At 52.6% G+C, this 17,028-nt stretch overlaps 2 protein-coding genes across 4 annotated transcripts in view; both read right to left on the bottom strand.

Annotated features, from left to right (window-relative positions):
* RPRD2 (regulation of nuclear pre-mRNA domain containing 2) overlaps positions 1-17,028 on the bottom strand; it is a 30,863-nt gene that overhangs the window by 8,282 nt on the left and 5,553 nt on the right. The window contains exons 2-6 of one of the 3 annotated variants that reach the window (XM_040538893.1): positions 16,237-16,239; positions 6,805-7,388; positions 4,139-4,268; positions 2,571-2,671; positions 1,201-1,278 (exon numbers count right to left, since the gene is read on the bottom strand). In XM_040538893.1, coding sequence (XP_040394827.1) covers positions 1,201-1,278; positions 2,571-2,671; positions 4,139-4,268; positions 6,805-7,030 — 535 coding nt within the window. In that variant the 5' untranslated portion in view covers positions 7,031-7,388; positions 16,237-16,239. Of the gene's footprint in view, positions 1-1,200; positions 1,279-2,570; positions 2,672-4,138; positions 4,269-6,804; positions 7,402-16,236; positions 16,240-17,028 lie in introns of those variants that run through there. The other 2 variants (XM_040538895.1, XM_040538894.1) reach the window with 2 other exon arrangements.
* On the bottom strand, positions 8,016-16,234 carry PRPF3 (pre-mRNA processing factor 3). The gene is made up of 14 exons (XM_040538919.1): positions 16,175-16,234; positions 15,175-15,321; positions 14,586-14,669; positions 14,284-14,504; positions 13,600-13,906; positions 12,732-12,898; positions 12,489-12,571; positions 11,720-11,863; positions 11,477-11,576; positions 10,853-10,966; positions 10,138-10,256; positions 9,520-9,603; positions 9,045-9,106; positions 8,016-8,690 (listed from the first exon to the last, which is right to left on the bottom strand). Exons 2-14 carry the CDS (start codon positions 15,190-15,192, stop codon positions 8,544-8,546), a joined length of 1,650 nt encoding a protein of 549 aa, XP_040394853.1. The 5' UTR covers positions 15,193-15,321; positions 16,175-16,234; the 3' UTR covers positions 8,016-8,543.

Genomic DNA, 17,028 nt, shown 5'->3' with positions numbered 1-17,028 from the left:
CAACTCAACGAAAGACTCGCAGGCTGCTGTTATTCACCGCAGCTTTCCCTCCACGCGGATGTCCCTCAGTGCTCTGGCTTTCCGTTAGCTAAACCGGACACGGTCGCGTACAGCTAGGTTGTCTGTGATGGTGGCCAACAAATCAGACTAGCACTTTACATTTTTATGTGCTACACAAGTTTAGTGTGCGTACCTTTTTCAGCTCTGCTGTTGGGAAGACAAGTCCCTGCAAAGGTTGATCTAAGAGTTTTATCAGATGACAGCTTATACCTCTCTACGAGGTACTATTATTTCCTAAATGCCAGACTGAGAGCTACCACACAGCTCATTATTTCCTTCAGGTGTGGTCTCTTTCCTACTTACGGGCCTTAACCAAGCTCTCAACCTTAAAAAAAAAAAAAATCCTACACCCCTATTCTGACATCTCCCTAACGGGATGGATGGAATCCCATCATCAGGAGATGCTAAATCCATTTGTGTCTGGACAAAAGAGCAGAAACGTGTGATATGAGGTGAAACGCTACATCCTTCGTCCATGCTGAATGTACTTTGGTTGGGGAAAGCAGCTTGTGATGTTAGCCAAGTAATAAAAGCTTCCAAGCTCTTTTGTTAACCTTCTGCTCTCAGCACTGGTACCGGCAGGCGTGTGCTGCATCTTACCCCTACTGTTCCATCATCTTGCATTCAGGGCTTTAGTGTACAGTGAGATTAGTGTATTAAAAACGCATTTCCAGCTAGACTGCGCTCCTGGGAATGTTGGATGGAAAAGTTCATTAGCTGCACTGACAGCTTCCAGGTTGCTTTTATTCTATCATCTAGTTTGCTGCTGAAGATGTGTTCCTGAACATGAAGGTCCTGTCCACCATGCCTTCCTGCCGCCAAAGCGCAGGGTTCTGTCTGTCTTCTCTCCATCTCTGCATAGTCTAACGCCAGTTTCCAAGAGGTTTCACCCGATCTTTCCTCTACTCTCTGCTCTCAAGACTTTTTTTTTCCATACTCCATTCCTTTAAAAAAGTGGTTCTCTAGCAACAACTCCTTGGCACTTTACATATTAGTCTGTAAGGAGCTTTACAAGCCTGGAAGGTGCATGCTGGCTCGTATTTTAGTCCAGGTACTTTGCCCGTTTAGGGCTAGCCTTTCTTCTGTTCCTCAAGAAGGCAATTTTTATATTAGTTCAGAGAGTTCACATTGTTTCCTTACTTTGAGATTTCTTCCACGGCTTATTCGGTTGTTTGTTCAGAGTTTCTTTCAGCTGCTTCTGAGTTTTGAAAGTGGTACCTGGAAAACATTTCATTTTTTGCAGTCTGGCATTATGGGATTCCTTTAAGAATCTGGTTTTTGGTGCCATATGGTTGTATGGTAAGAAGAGTGAACAGAAATTTGTTTTAAAATACCTAGACCAACTTCCTTCGGTGAGCTGCTGGATGCCCAAGAGAACCTAAGTTTACTCAGGGATACAGCAACCTGCGGGATGGTCTTCCATTTTTAAATCAAGTTTCTGTTTGCCCTTGCACTACGACAGTTCAAAAATCACAGTAACGACCAAAATAAAAAGAAAAAACACAGCGCATCTAAAAATAAAGCTAAACCGCCTTTTTTTTAAACCGCTCTTTAGGCAGGCTTTTAGGAAATTAGCATTCGACAAACAAGTAATGCAAGCTGAAAAAACAGACATAATACCTAGTTTGCAAGTGATCAGAAATACATTTAAAGTTACAGCAGCTCCAGGTTTCCTAAGGTGTACATAAACCTCACTTCTCAACATGCAGTGCTCAACTACAGACTCTCCGTGTGCCAAAATCTGAGCCCAAGATGCCGGATCTCTCTGCAACAACTACAACTGGCCCTTCGAAACCACAGGCAAGGATTTCCTGCAGCTCCTTCGGCTGTTAATGATGTAACCAAATAAGGCACAAACGGGGTCTAATTTCCTTCAAGAGAAGTTCAAATACTTAGCTTCGGCTAACTGCGTTGGCTAATGGCTGGTTTTAACTGACTACACACGCTTCCAAGTCAGTATTAGTGATTTCAGTTCTTAAGCAGAGTGTTTCGATAAGTACTCGAGGACAAACGGGCTACCTCAGCCTCCAGCTTTGCTCTCAGCCTGTTTCCTACACGACAAATATTAGTAAGAACAACTTATTACTGAAACTGAGTAGAAAGGAACAAAGCCACCTTCATTGTTCACCCCTCCATCACAACTGAGACTCAGCTCAGGTGTAAGAGCGCTTCCACTCACAGGAAGAGGCAGAGACACAGCCCCTCCCGGGGCACAACGCTCGGGACTTCCAAGACCACTTCACATCCATGCGGACTTTACTCCCAGCTGGAACAACTCCAGCTTCCCTTAAAGGATTCAGAGCCGTCTTTAGGAAGGTACAAGAAGCACGAAGCGGACAAATTCGGTGCCCCTCACACCTCACTACCTTCGCTTTTTGCTCCGTGCAAGCGTAGAAAGAGCACATACGCACGACAAATGCATTTCACTCTGGTATCAGAAATATTCTTTAACCTTATCGAACTTGCATGCGTGTCGGTGAGTTAAGAACCATAAAGGGCAAATGACTTACTCAGAGCTTCTTTTAGTGCCAAAATAGTTTCCTCAGGGTACACGTTTCTGTCCTCCCAGATTTTGAAGATTCTTTCTATAGATTTGGAAACTGACGGATCCCTGAAAGAGAAGAGCAGATTGGTTTTTCTTGTTGTTTTTTTCTTTTTCTCCACACACACACACCAATTTCTCATGATTCTAAGAGTAAAGTAATTCTAGGTTAAAATCAAAAGTTTCCAAGACCCTTCAGACCAGGAAGTTGCCTATCCAGGTGAAGACATGCTGCTGCAAGGTGTCCTAGTGAAATCCCGGCTGCAGCCCACCCGCTTGAAGTTAGACACACAAACACGCCAGTATTGCAGTGGATCAGGGCCACAGACATGCCTTTTGGGGTAAAATTAGGTGGTTTCAGAGCAGTAAGAGCAGCAGTAAGGCTCCTCTAAAGCCTTTCTTCAGGGGAAAAATAATTTGTTACTCTTCCAAAGCAGCTTTCTATATGGATGCTCTGGAAAAACGTGGTTGCTCAGGGGTGGGAGGCAGGATGGGTTTCTTCCCGGGGAAGAGCAGCTGCTTCAGCCAGAAGTGACTGCGCAATAGATTCTCAGTGGTGGGGGACTTCCTCCAGAAGACACGCTCGCCCACTGATCTCCGCTCACGTATCCTTTCTGCGCCTAGCAAACTCAGCTTTGGGAGTTCAGCAGCATCATCTGGGGGAAATTTCAAAGACCAAGATCGAGACGTGCTGCCTGACAACCCAGCCACCTTGCCCAGGGCCTGTTCCGAGGAAAAAAAGTGACAATAAAGCACCTGCCAACAGCCGCCCTCCCCGGGTGTTCTCCTGGAGTTCGGGTGAGGACGCGGAGCCAAACAAGCAGCTCGCCAGCTACCAGGGGCACCGCGAGGAAGCGGCGCACAAGCCTGAACCCTGCGAAGATCCAGAAGCAGCTGCCCTGGAGGACCTGAGCGGGGAATAACGAGCTCTGATCGGGAAGAAGAGAGGACGGGAACGCCGGCTGCCTGGGCTCGGAGCCCCCGAGGTGCTCACGGGAGAGAGAAAAGCCTTCGAGGGGCTTCGCAACGAGGGGCGGCCAAATCACGTCCCCGCGATACGCGAACGCTGGCAGACAGACGCAGCAAGTTCACTGCGATTTCTCTCACGTAATCATTTCTAACCCAAAATTTGGACTAGAGACTGACTTTGAGAACCTGTAGATGTAGATACGTGAGAACCTGACGGTGAACGAGATCCCCCTGGGGCCAAAAGGCAGCCGCACGCCCTCCTTGCAGAGCCCGGGACGGGCACGGCGCTCGGTGTCACAGCACTGGGCTTCACACCGCAGCCCCGGAGCATTTTTAGCACACCGAGTGGCCTCGTGAAAGCGGGACTGGTGTCTGCAAGCACAACTGCACGAGCTAACACCTCGAAAACGAGGGGTTTTAAAAGGCTGAATTCAGGAACCCAACAGGAAAAAATCCTTGACGTTTTGCTGATGTTTCTAGAGCTTGAGATGTTAAAGGCACAGAGGAAAAAAAAAAAACAAAGCGCATTTTTGGAGACACCAAGCCTTCCAGCACGCCGCTACTTACTTCACTAACGAAGCCGCTTCAGGGAGCACTTCTGCAAACGTATCGCGGAACACGATCGCGTTTTTTCTCTTGCAGTTCTGTATCACATCATTGGCCAAGTAAAAAAGGTTCAATCGATGAGGAAAGGCAGCTAAAGGCAAAAAAAAAACACCAAACAACAATTCAGATTCATCGCCAGGTAAGAGCAGCCGTGTCCACAGCACTTTTAATATAATTTAAGTGCCTGCTTTTATTTTTGCAGCATTGCTGTCTAGCAGCAAGCTCAAACTAACGGGAGAAGCCAGGAGCTAGAGGGGACAGCTCCCAGCGCCCTCACTTCCACGTCTCCCCAGAAGTCAATGCCGTTCCCAGTAACATCAGGCCCCTGTCCTGACTCGGGCACAGCAAGAACACAGAAAAACACACAAAAAACCCACCTAATTTCTATGCCATCCCCTCCACAAGAGGAAGGCAGCACCAGAAGGAGCGGCAGCAACCAGCGCTAGGAGGTCAAATGCTGGAGCGCGGGGCTCGTACGGCCCCTGAAGCTCTGGAATTGCACGATTTTCTAAGAATAATCACGTTTAACCCCTTCCCTTTCATTTTGTTAGCGCTGCAAGGGCTTGTAACAGTCCCCAAGAGTCATGGCTTTTACCAGGCCACTTTTATCTTGCTCACGTTCAGTTCCAAAGTCAATTATTTCACCCAACCTTTTGTCGTAGCGCAGGGAGCCCGGTCCACGTGCTAAGAAACTTCCTCACCGAACAACACAACGCGGGGATTTGAACCCAGGAAGGGGGACAACCCACGATGGATCCGTGCCCCCGAACAGGCACGCAGCCTCACGGGCTGAACGCTTCGTTTCCCCCATTTCGTCCCCTCTTCGTCCTGCCCACGGCGCTCCGTTTTCCTACCAAAAATCCCCCCAGGAGGACGAAACCACCCCCCGAGCAAGGCCCAGCAGCGCGGGCTGGTGGCTGCTGTCACAGAAAAGCCGCACGAAAGAACCGAAATGCCTTCAGGGTGTCTGCCCACGGCAGGGGGGAGACGGACCCGAGCAGCTCAAGCACCGCCAGGGCTGCACGAGGGCAGCCTTGAAGTCGCCGGTATGAAAATAAAACAAAAGAAAAAATAACAATAACAAAGAAAAGCCCACGTCGGTCCCGACGGGTCGGGGGGAGCCAACGGCTTGGCGGCGACCAGGAGCTGGCAGAGCAGGAGCAGAGCACCAGCCTCCAAATGAGAGCAATTAAATGACTTTTGATGAACCTGGGGACGAGATAAAGGCTAATAAAGGAGTACAAATGAGAGGAAGGGGCCGCGTCACGAGCGTGGGGTAGAAAAGGGGCTTTGGAAGCTCTCTGGAGCGGAGAAGCTGTGCAGAAGGACGTCGCTGGGTGCGGAAAGACGAACGCCGTGGCCACGGGGTCTGGGGAAGGGTCTCAACGCCGCGAGCGAGCGGGATGGAAGCTCTGAAGAAGAAAAAAGAGCAGGGCTGTGCCTGACAAGCGCTGGAAGCGAGGGCCCAGGCCAAGCGAAAGCCTGCCCTGAGATGCAGGCAGGAAATTCGGAGCCGGGTCACGCTGAGCCTGACCCACGGCGAGATGCTCGGGGATCCCAGGACGAGGAGCCAAAAGGCTCGCGGTGGCCGCTCCGCACGTCCCCGAGCACGGAGCAGGAGCTGGAGGTTGTTCAGCTGCGCTCAGCCCTCGGTACCATCACCTCCACATCCCTACAAAGCTCGCCTCGGCTCCCTCAACGCACCAAACATTCACGCAGCGGCGAAGCGGGAGAGAGAACTCAGCCTTATTTAGGCTTGGGAAAACATTTCCCTCCCCCGGGTCAGCGCCGTGCCTGCTGCTGGCGTTTGCCAAAGGGGAGCTTTGACCCCCAGCACTTTCATTTCTTATTTATGCCTCTGGCAGACTGCTCGTCCCAGGGATCAGGACGGTGACGATGCCTTAGCCCCGCGCTGAGCACATCTCCCCACGCACCTCTCAAAACAACGCACCGGAACAACCGAAGCGAGCGCGGGCCGGATTCCGGAGGCCCAAGGTACAGCAGGTACAACAACACTTTTTTTTTTTTTTTAAAAAAAAAGAAAAAAAGCACAGATACGTGATTCTAAGCAGAAAGCTTACCCAGGAGCTATGCGACGCCGGAATATTTCTGGGCAATCACGCCTCAGAGAACGCCAGATTGCAGCTCGCTCCCTGGATTAGGTCGGAAACCTGGGGCACGACCCCACGGCTCCAAGACCTCCTCCTCCTTCCCCCAGCTGGACGCGACCGAGCCCCGCAGGAGGCCCTGGACTTTGGCAAAGCGGTGCCACCGCCGAGCTGCCCCCTGCCCAGGCGCACCTGCACGCCCCGACCGGCCCGAGGAGACCACGGGGCGAGCCGCCGGGGCTGGAACGTGGGGCTGGGGACCCCGATCTGCGTTCGTGTTCACGTGGGGACCCCGGCACCTTGGGGACCCTGCCAATTTGGGGACCCCCATCAGCACGGGGACCCCCTTGAGCCCGCCCAAGGACACGAATGCCGAGCCCGCAGCGAGGCCCCGTTACCCCCAGGGCTCCCCCCATCCCCTCAGGACCCCCAACCCTCGGGATTTTTTTTAGGGTGGGAGCCCCCAGGAGAGGAAAGAGGGAGGGGAAGGGGCGTCCCCCGCCCCCGGGCCGCACTCACAGCGCCGCAGCCACTTCATCCAGTGGTAGACGATGGTGCTGTGGTGCCGCTTGTTCTCCAGGCACCAGGAGGAGAGGCCCTGGATGGACTCCATGGTGTTGGTCACCGCCTGCAGCTTTCTGTCGAGCGAGGCCTCCAGGGCGCCGGCCGACGACGACGACGAGGAGGCGGCCGAGGAAGAGGAGGAGGAAGACGACGAGGCCCTGCCGCCGCCGCCCGCCGCCATCTTCCTGCCCTCCTCGCCCAGGCGGGGCCTCGGCCGCTCGGCGGAGCCTCAACGGCCGCTGCCCGCCGTGAGGGGGGGGGGCCGCAGCCGCCCCTTTTACCCCCTCAGGCCCCGGGGGGAGGGGGGGCGGGGGGGAAGGGGGCAAAAACACCGCCGGGGCCCGCACCGACGCGGCGGGGAGAGGCAGCGGATAACGAAGCCGCCTCAACGACGGGGTTCGGCGGCCGGAGGGGGCCCGGCCCCGGCCCCCCGCAGCCCCCCCGGCCGCGGATGCGGTGAGGAGGCGGCGGACCCGGTCACTCGGCCGCGGCCCCCCCCGAGCGCAGCGCCCGCCCCCCCGCCGCCATTTTGTGCCAGGCTCCCTCACACGGCGCCCCCCCCCCCGCCCCCCTGCTCCGTCCCCTCACGCGCTGCGCATGCGCTCTGCGCACCCCTGCCCGCCCGCCCGCCTCCTACGCGGGGCTCCCGGCCTGCCCCGCGGCACAAAATGGCCGCCGCCGGGGCGGGAGGGGAGGAGGAGGGGGGCGGGGGGGGGCGCTGAGGGAAGCTGGACCGGGGATTTGAGCCGTACCGGGGAGCCTTACCGGGAAACGGAGGCTTACTGGGAAGCCTTACCGGGGAGCCTAGCCCTACCGGGAAGCCAAGCCTTATCTATCGGGGAGCTTTATCGGGGAGCCGTGCCTTACCGGGGAGTCTTACCGGGGAGCTTTACCGGAGAGCCTTATTAGGAAGCTTTGCCTTACCGGGGGGCTTTACTAGGAAGCCGTGCCTTACCGGGTTACCGAGGAGCCTTGCCTTACCGGGGAGCCGTGCCCTACCGGGAGCCTTACCGGTCTCCACAACGCATTGCCCAGCCCCGGCCCCGGGGGCTGAATCGCCTCAGGTCCCTCACAGGGTCAGGCTTTGGTTAAAACACCAGGGCAAAAAGCCCCAGCCCCGCTGCTCCCCGCCCTGCCAGAAATTCACATCAACTGCCACAGCTTCAGCTTTTAAAAAAAAACAAGTTTATTATTGAAATATAGGATGTGGGCTAAGTCCCCGTCTCCTACTCTGCTTTACAAACGCCAAGTGCTCCTTCCCCTGCGCCCTCAGCCCGCGGGCTGTGCCGCGCGTCTCCCCATGGCACCACGTACCCTGCCCGGTGCCCTCGCACCTCCCAGCCCCGTGCAGAGGCACTCGTACCTCACTCTGAGACCGCAGGCTCGTTCCCTAAGGACTAAAGACATCTTTGAAAACTGTTTCTCCCCTCTAACCCCCAAACAATTCTTTCCAGAGAAGGTAAGAGACACTAAAGCGCAGCCGGTGTGGCTGCTGGATGCCACCGCCCAGCAGGTTTGCACTGCAATCTCCAAGAGCTGAATTTATCCAGGAAACGTGTAACTGATTTGTTTTAAAAAATATTTCTTTAATCGTATGCGCTGTACTGTGGAGACCGGAGGGGAGGAAGGGGTTTGTCCAAGTTCCCACGAGGTATTGTTCTCAAACAAAGAGGGGTGCCGGGGCAGCAGCACCCTCAGTCTGTGGATTCCAGCACGGACTCGCTCAGAGCCAGGTCCCAGTAGTGCTCTGCGCCGTGTTTTTTAAAGTGCTCCCGTGCCATGTTTTCAGTGGGGCACTGCTTAAATTTCATTTCGCCAAAGCTGCGATCCTTTGCTGTGCCCTGGAAGGAGAAACGGGACACTTCTCAATACATCTTTGGGGGAAAGTAACTGAAATAACGCTCCGAACCCCTTGGGGAACCTGGGAATAAATGTTCTCCCAGGTTAACAAGTGATAAGCTTCTTGCACAAGCACAGGTTACACTGCAGAGGAGATACTCATAATTCTACTACAGTTCAAGAAATGCATACAGAAAGAACCTGTAGATGTTTTTGTTTACTTCTATAGATTGTCGTTTGATACAAAGCTGCAGAACGATTTGATCGTTTCAACCTCAGCTGCTCTCTCAGACAGGGTTAGCTTCCGCCCCGCTCAAATCCCCAAGAAATCAGATTAGAACAGAACTGCTACTCACCTCCCAAACCAGAGAGCATTTGTTTGTTTTCTTAACAGACTCCTCATCAGACTCATCGTCATCTGGAAAAAGAAAAAAAAGCAAATTCTAGTCCTGCAGTCCCGCTGCTGCTTCACCGGCCCCTTCCACCCCCCTCTGCTGCACGATGGCGGCATTTACAGCTGCCGTCTTGAGCGTCTGCCTCGTCAAACCCCAAAAGTCTGATGGTTACCTGGTACCCCAGGCCTGCTCCCAGTGACCATCTGCCCCCCCAGCTTCTATACAACACACCAGGAACACTCGGGAATTGCAAGACATTCTCCACAAATGCACACCCCGACATTTTTTTCCCCCTTCCAGCACTGGTGTGTTCATTACAGAGTGCTGCATTTCAGTTAAAACCGGTCTCCTTAGCAAAACTCCAGAAAAGCTTTTCCTCCCGATGGCTACGAGATGATCTCCTGCCACCCCCTTCCCCACAGACCTTTACACTTACCCTCTCCCTTTGTGTTTGATGTTTGCTCATCCCATTTTATTCGATGAAGCATAAGACGTTTGAATTTCTTCTGTGCTTTCGGGCCTGGGGAAAAGTCAGAATCACATTCACATCGTTCCTTAACCTTCAGTTTTTAGGAGATTCTAGAAAGCAGCAGAAACCAACGGCCGCCACAAACACAGCAGTGCCCACTGGCCTTCTCAAGGCCGTTGGCACAGCACTTAGCTCTTGGCCGCCTCAGGATTTCCTGCTACCAAACAGGCTCTTCAACACCTTGCAAAAATGCTTAGAACTGTGCAAACTGTGAGAAAACGCACCAGGCTTTGAGCCGGGGCCCTCCTTGCTCTGAGCGGATGCAAGGATCTAAATCTAAGGTGCATTTTTCCTTCAGCATCAAATGTATTGAATGTACTGGATTTTCTAACTGGATTACAGCGCTCTCTGCAGTCAGCGCTAACCCCATTATAACAGTAATTAAGGGAGTTTCAAAGTGCCTCCTTACTTCCTCGTTTTTCCATAACCCTCAGTCAGCTATTTTCACATGCAGGTATAATTGTCGCTAGAGGCAAGCTTTTGAACATCACGCTGCGACCAAAAGCCTGCCTCCCAAGCCCTCACCTCCTTCTACTACGACCACGTTGACATCTTTGTGTAGAACCACCACGCCTGTTAAGTACAGCTGGCCAGCGTTCGCCTCAATTTTGAATTTTTTTGCTGGATTGCTCAGGTTTCGGACCCTGAAAACGGGATAAAGAACAACAGGTTGTGGAAAAACAGAGCTATTACCATCGGTCCAAGCACTCCCTACCCTTCCTCAACTGGGTCCAATGTTTCCTGCCTCCAGCTCCTCGGAGATGTAGGGCTTTACTTCCGCTTCCAAATCATATATGCTTGTAATCAGACTGCTCAGAGAGGCTGCGTCTATCCTTTCCTATTCAAGCTGCATTTAGATCTTGAAAATTTCCTAACATTTCTGAACAGCAACGTATCAAGTTACCTCTGATATCCCAGTAAAACAGTCTCCTCATCAGAAACTTCAATCCCAGCTGAAGTTCTCCAACCCTGACATGCATTTTTACTACTCGGCTGTAACAGGATGAAGGAAGGACAGGGTTAGCTGACATTTATTTGGGACAGCGTGAATGGAGAGCATCCAACTGTTACAGACTGAGATTCTTTAATGCTCAATGGAAATCTGCCGATCAGGTACACGGTACTGCTCCTGAAGGACACTCCTCTCCAGTAGCACGTTTCTATAGGGCATTTCTCAGCTTTATTTACAAAACAGAGACGTGCACAAACATCTATCAAGAGCACGCAGCCCGGCACTCACCTGTACACAGCTATGTGAACTCCCTGTGAGACATCTTCTTTGAGCTTTTTAATCTTCTTCGCTTTCCGTTGTTCTGCTGTTAGTTTTCTTGCAGCGTTTGCTTCTTCGTGAGCTCTGGGTACAAAGAGACACAGCGATAAGCAGAAACGCAGCCTACAACATACCTGTCACAGCATCAAAACGGACCCTTCAATTCCTAAACAAAGGATATGTTCCACGGATCCCAAAACAGCTTCAACTTCCACTCAGATTCTGCCTTAACCTGCCTGAATTAAAAGGACACAGGCTTTTTCAATCCAGTCACCAGTCCAATTCTCCCCCGGTCACTTCCCTAAACACATTCATTAGTAACAACTCGGATGCCAATCATCATCATGGTAGGAAACTCATTTAATACGGGGCACAAAGTCACTCCTTAGTGCCAAGAATTGATCACTCAGACCATTCTCCCTGCGCAGGGCTTTGGGAAGCTCACTCAGGACAGCTGAAACAGGTTGCAAGAGCAACACACACACAATCCCACGGCTCTTTGTTCAGGGATTTCGTTCCCTAGGAATGAATGCTGCACCACCACTAATTCCACCTAAAAAGGACCAAAAAAAAAATGCACAACGTGCCACCTACTTCTGTCTCTTTGCCATCTGCGCTCTGACATGAGCTTCAACTTTTGTTGGGTCCTGAACAGCTTCCGTCCCCAGCACTCGCATCAAGTTTGAAATTCTTACTGCGAGGAAAATGAGAGAGGAGCTGTGAGAGGTTCCCATCAGACCAGTCTGCCATTCGTGCTTGGCCCAGGCTGCTGGTTTAAGAGCTAAGGGCCTGTGTTAGCCCGGCTCTTGGCACGCAGCCTGCCTGCTGCAGCCTTACCTTTGGGCTCTGGCGGTGGCATCAGGCCCAGCCTGACCTTCTCTTGTAGCTCCTTCTGGGCTTCTCTCCGAGTCTGTCGCCGTAACTTCTTCTGCTCTTTCTTAGTTAAATAAACACCCAGGGTCACCGGCGTGTCACTGTCCACTGGGAAGAGAAACAAGGCAACATGAACATGAATCTGCTTTGAAGAAGCAACATAAAATATCACCTGCATCCATTACTGGGGGATACACTCGTAACATGCTCTGTTATATCCACACTTCATTGACAAACCAGCCTGTAGCATTGCAGGGGTCGTTTGCACCGACTACTGAGCTAGGAAAACAGTTTTGCTGTTCACACATTTATACGGAAAAGTAAAATTCTCTGTTATTGTTTTATGTCCCTTCCTCAGGGCAAGGATGTCAAAACTGACCTGCCAGAGACGAAGATCTTGCAGCTGCACCGCTACCCAGCTAGCAAGGGGAAGGCTACCAAAAGGTATGCGAGCCACTGGTAACCGCTACAGGTTTTATAACAACTTTCCAAAAAACAAGACGGAGACTTTCCCCTCTCAATTTTGACTACTTTTACAGAATTTTCAGATTTATCTTCACACGGCTTCTTTCCTTACAGGGATAAGAGACACGCGGGTCAGCAGTATTACAACTGAGAGCTTGCGTGCTGGTTCGCCCCACCTAACATCAACCTTTTGGAGTATTTTTTGTCTAGCTTAACAGCAAAATTGACCAGAACTGGCTAAATCTGAGAGGCTGCTACAGGGCAGTACCTGGTGGGTTGAGCTGCGCTGGGTGCTCCACGAGGTTTGTGATTCCGAAGTACTCATCTCTCTTTGAAGACGTTCCGCCTTTTCTAGAGAGGAGAGAGTTGGGCGTCGTTGAAATTCAGTAGCTCAAGCAGATTCGTCCAGCCGGACGTGCCCAGGTGCTCAAGAGACCGCCACGTTACCCCCCCAAACCTCCCCCGAGTTTCCTCCTGCAGCAGAACAAAGCCTGGCACGTCAATTACTTACAAGTCAAGGCCGTTCGGGATGATGTACGAGTCCCACCACTCTATCTCTGGGATCTCCCCCTCCTTCAGCTCCTTTTTAGGGGTAATAAGAGCCAACTTGGTAGAAGTGTGTATCCCTGTCTTTCGGGCAGCCTGAGATATCTCTGCCTGCAGCTTTTCTAGTTGAGCCTGAGAAAAAGGAGAGGAAAGTGGCACATAAAGGTCATTCAGCATTCATTTATAAGCACGGTATGCTTAAAAAAATAATAATAAAAGAGCAGGTGCACGCAAGCTGAAGTAGACCACAGAAGAAACCACACAAAAGATGATGATGGAGTGCTTCTGCTCACAGACTTGCCAAAAAACTGGTCTTATTACCAAGCCTAATAGGAGCATGGAACGATCCCAAAATAACATCTCCCTGGGTTGCAAATCATCATCCCTGTGATGCACGTCCCTGGGCTTTTCTGTCTAATTAAGCTCTTCTCCCCATTCTCCCCAGGAACTCGGGCAGTTTACCAAGGTCCTTTAAAATCTGCACCTCTAAGGTGACCGCTTCTGTAGAAAGAAGGCTTGGCCAGAAAACGATCTATTCTCTTTGGAAATTTTCAGTCTTTTGTCAAAAACAAACTCAATAAAACACCAGATTTTTGTCTTTCACCAAGTGAGGAGAGGTATCTGAAAATGCTTTTTAAGCATGTTCTTATTTGGATGTCTACCTTTTCAACAGGAATGACGTTGACAGAAAAGCTGCAGGTGATTTTACTCAAAAGCTTCTTACTCAAGTGAACAGGGCTCCCTTTCACAACCCAGGAGAGGAGAGTCAACGCCCCTCCTAAACCAAACCCTCGTTTCTGTGCTGTCAGTTAGCATGGCAAGACCCCAAATACCTTCGTTCGCAACCTCTGGGCAATTTTCTCAAATTTGCCTTTTTCATGGAACTTAAAGGTGCGTTTCTGACGCTGGGCTGGGGTTATGGAGACCCGGGGGTCAAAGTAAGTGTTCGACTCCATGTCTTCCGAGGGCTTTTCTTTAAGCTGCTGTTTGAACTGCTCTCTCTTCACAGCTCTGATGTTTGCTTTTAGGGTTGGCATGCGGTGAGTCAATTCAATCTCTTTACCAGTTGCATCAACAGTTCGGCCTTGCTCATCCAAGATCAGTGGCGTAGGCTTTGTCTGATCCTTCAATTCCACTTTCCTGATGGCGAGACAGAGACACCACATTAAAACGTGACTACAGCAGTAACTCGAAGGAAGCGAGAGCCACATTTCCACAGCAAGCACCAGACCAGCCTATACTTTGTGAAAGTTTTGTGAAAGGCTTCTTTCTACTGTTAAGACTCATCTACACGGCCAGAAAGGACTCAAATCTGGTGCGCAGAAGTTGGGAGAGCGTTGCCCTGGGACGGAGCAACCTCCGTTTCGCCTCTCTAACAGATTTGTTCCTTCAGCAACCATTAAAGCACTGCTGGGAACCGACGGAGCACTGAAGAAACCTTGGGGCAGACCCTCCACCGGCACTCCGGCACTACGACCGTCAGGGTTACGGAGCTCGGAAGAACAGCGGCTACTCACGGAGGCGCGATCCCCATGGCGTGCAGGTTGGCCAGCCCCACCATGTTGGCGTTGCCGATGAGCCCCGGTTTCAAAGCCAGCTGGGCCTGAATTCGGGCCTGCAGCTCGGCGGCTTTCCTCGCCTTCTCGATGGCGTCGTTCATGAACGTCGCTGCCTGGGAGGGCTGGATCGTGTTGCCGATGGGGAGACGTTCCGACTGGGATGAAGAAGAAATTTTTGGCTGTTGACAGAGAAATAAATTTTGTTACAGAGCTGGGCTGGCACATCCAGGTCACGCCAACGCGTTACTTCCAGCAGGTACCTGTGGCGTCGGAGGACTGATGAAACTCAGCTGCTTTTTCCTCTCTTCGATCTGTCGAGTGGCTGCCTCCATCATCTGTTTGATCTGTGGAAAGAAAATCGCACGGTGAATTTTTCTTCGCTCTATCGGAAGGAGTGAAGGGGTCACCAGCACCTTTTTACACCCGCTGACAGTCGCAAATGCGTGCAGACCAGCTTAGCGAGAACGGAGCCGTATCAAACTGCTTTAACTGATGGCCTCCAGCTCTAGAAAAGGAATCTTAGAGTGCCGGCACTGCCTACAAAGACCCTTTCCCCTTCCCGTTCACTCCAGCTTGTGCGAAGAGAACATCCAAACTTTCCCCACTCGAAGACTTCGCGTTATCATTAGCCCCGTGCACAAGCGGCAGTGAGCTCTGCGAAGAGAGCGCAGGCAGCAACTGCAGCAACCAAAGGACAGGCAAAAGCAACTCGCCGTTTGCTTCCTCAGCTTGTGATACCAACCAAGATAACAAAGAAAACATTAAACTGTATCAGGATTCGAGATCTCCGAGATGGGCAGCGCTGGTTCTGGGGGCAGAGCTGGCGTCACACAGAGCAGTTGGACTGACCTGTAGCTTGGTCAGCATCCCAGGGCTCTCCGACGGCGGGCCTGGAATAACCTCAGGCTCATCCTCAACCTCCTCAAACCGCGGGATGCGCCGCTTCTTGACGCCAGAAGATTCCTTGGATACCTCAGAGTCATCACCAAACACATCCTGAAGCAGCAAAAGGAAAGAAAGAGCAGACTGGTTAAAAGCTACGAACTCCCCTCAGGGCCGGTTTTAGGACGAGAAAGCACCATGAGAAGGAAATCCAGCACCGAAAGGTCAGCACCGCGTCGTGGTTGAGAGTTTCCAGGGCGGCACTCACAGCCTGACCTAACCGTGAGTCCCACGCGAAGCCTGTGCCCTGGTTCCCCACCAGAGAAGCATCGCCGATGATCCACCCGGCAGCTTAAAGCACAGGAGGCCACACGGGGATACCCCCGTGTAAGAGGCACCGCCGCTCTCTCAGGTGGCGAAGGGATTTTTGGCACTGGGATCCGAGGTCTCGCTCAACTCCCCAGCGAGACGGAAGAAGCCTGCACGCGAGCTACCCTGAGCGGGCCGAAACGGCGTCCGTGTCTTCAGCCAACTTCACAGGGGTCGGTACAGGAGGCTGCTGTCCCGCCACGCTGTCACCAAAGGGAGAACGCAGTCCTAGGGCAGGGCGGGATACCCGCAGCGTTTCCTCACGCTTCTAACCCACGAGACTCCAGCCTGGAGCCAGAGACGCTGCGCTCAAACCGAGCCTCTCTTCTCCCTCTTCTCGGAGAGCGAGGGGAGCAGCGACCACACGGACGGACTCGCGTGAAGCGGCCGTCGCACGGAACAAAAGGAAAAGCACGCGTTCCGCAGGGCTCTGCGCTGGGGGAACTGGGGACGGGTGCCCTTCGAACACCCTTTGTGTGCTTGCGGCCACGGATTTCCTTTTGTCAGTGCCGGTTTTGCGTACGGTAAGCTGGATTTGTCCATGCAACCGTGTTACTGGAGTGTGTGAGGGTGTTATTTGAAATGAAAATATACACACCGGTTGTAAGCGTTAGTTGAAATCCCTTCTTCACTATAATGGCTCATATTCTACAGGGACACATCCTCATCCAGACACAGGTACTTCTTGGAAAACCTACAAGTTCAAGAGAAAGGACTTGCCCATAGTATAAAGTGTGTAAACCATTACGTTTTAGTTCCTGAAACTTCCCGAGCAATGACCTACCCCACAGGAATTAACCAAGGAGAGAGAAGGAAGACCAGACGGAACGCCGGAGCCAGCTAACACGACAAGCGGCACTCCGAATTAATCCGCTGCTCGACGCTACGGACCTAAGCACACGAGTATGAATTCAACCCTAAAACCTGCAGCGGTGGCGGGGGGCAGCCATTCCACACACGCCCACGATCTGACCCCCTCACCACACCGCCTCGCTTCGCGGCGGTGCGAGGCCAGGTCTGGATCCCGACGAAGGGCCTCCGAGAAAGGCAATTCCAGGGGCAGAGGCCGACGAGGAGGCAGGCCGGGTGCCCGGCTCCGTTCCGGTAGCCAAGAGGTGAGGACGGGGCTGCTACGCTGCTCCCCGGACCTGCTTTCGGGTCAGCTTGGACGCCGAGAGCACCGCCACCCACGTGAGACACCCGAGCAGACGTTTCCCTGGAGAAGCGGCGCCTTCCCCGCACCCAGCCCCATCCCTGCTGCGGTTTGCCAGCGTGAGATGCGCCGCCGGGCTGCTGCGCCCTCCCCTCCCTCTGGCCTGCGGCGCGCCGGCCGGTGCCACGAGGAAGGTGAGAGACGAGAGGACGAGACAGTTGGAAGCCAGGTGGGTCTGAATTCAAGCTCTGAAGAAACGGGGGGATCCACGCGAGCCAGCAGCGCCGCAGAGACTGTGA

This window comes from Cygnus olor, chromosome 28, assembly GCF_009769625.2.
Source record: "Cygnus olor isolate bCygOlo1 chromosome 28, bCygOlo1.pri.v2, whole genome shotgun sequence".
NCBI classification, from domain to species: Eukaryota; Metazoa; Chordata; class Aves; order Anseriformes; family Anatidae; genus Cygnus; species Cygnus olor.
This window is presented reverse-complemented; position numbering and strand designations above follow the sequence as displayed.

Coding starts and splice junctions, on each gene's coding strand:
- PRPF3 (XM_040538919.1), bottom strand. Junction 14,505..14,585: donor TCAGTCCTCCGACGCCACAG/GTACCTGCTGGA, acceptor CTCTGTCAACAG/CCAAAAATTTCTTCTTCATC. Junction 10,967..11,476: donor CAGATGGCAAAGAGACAGAA/GTAGGTGGCACG, acceptor CTTTGTACCCAG/AGCTCACGAAGAAGCAAACG.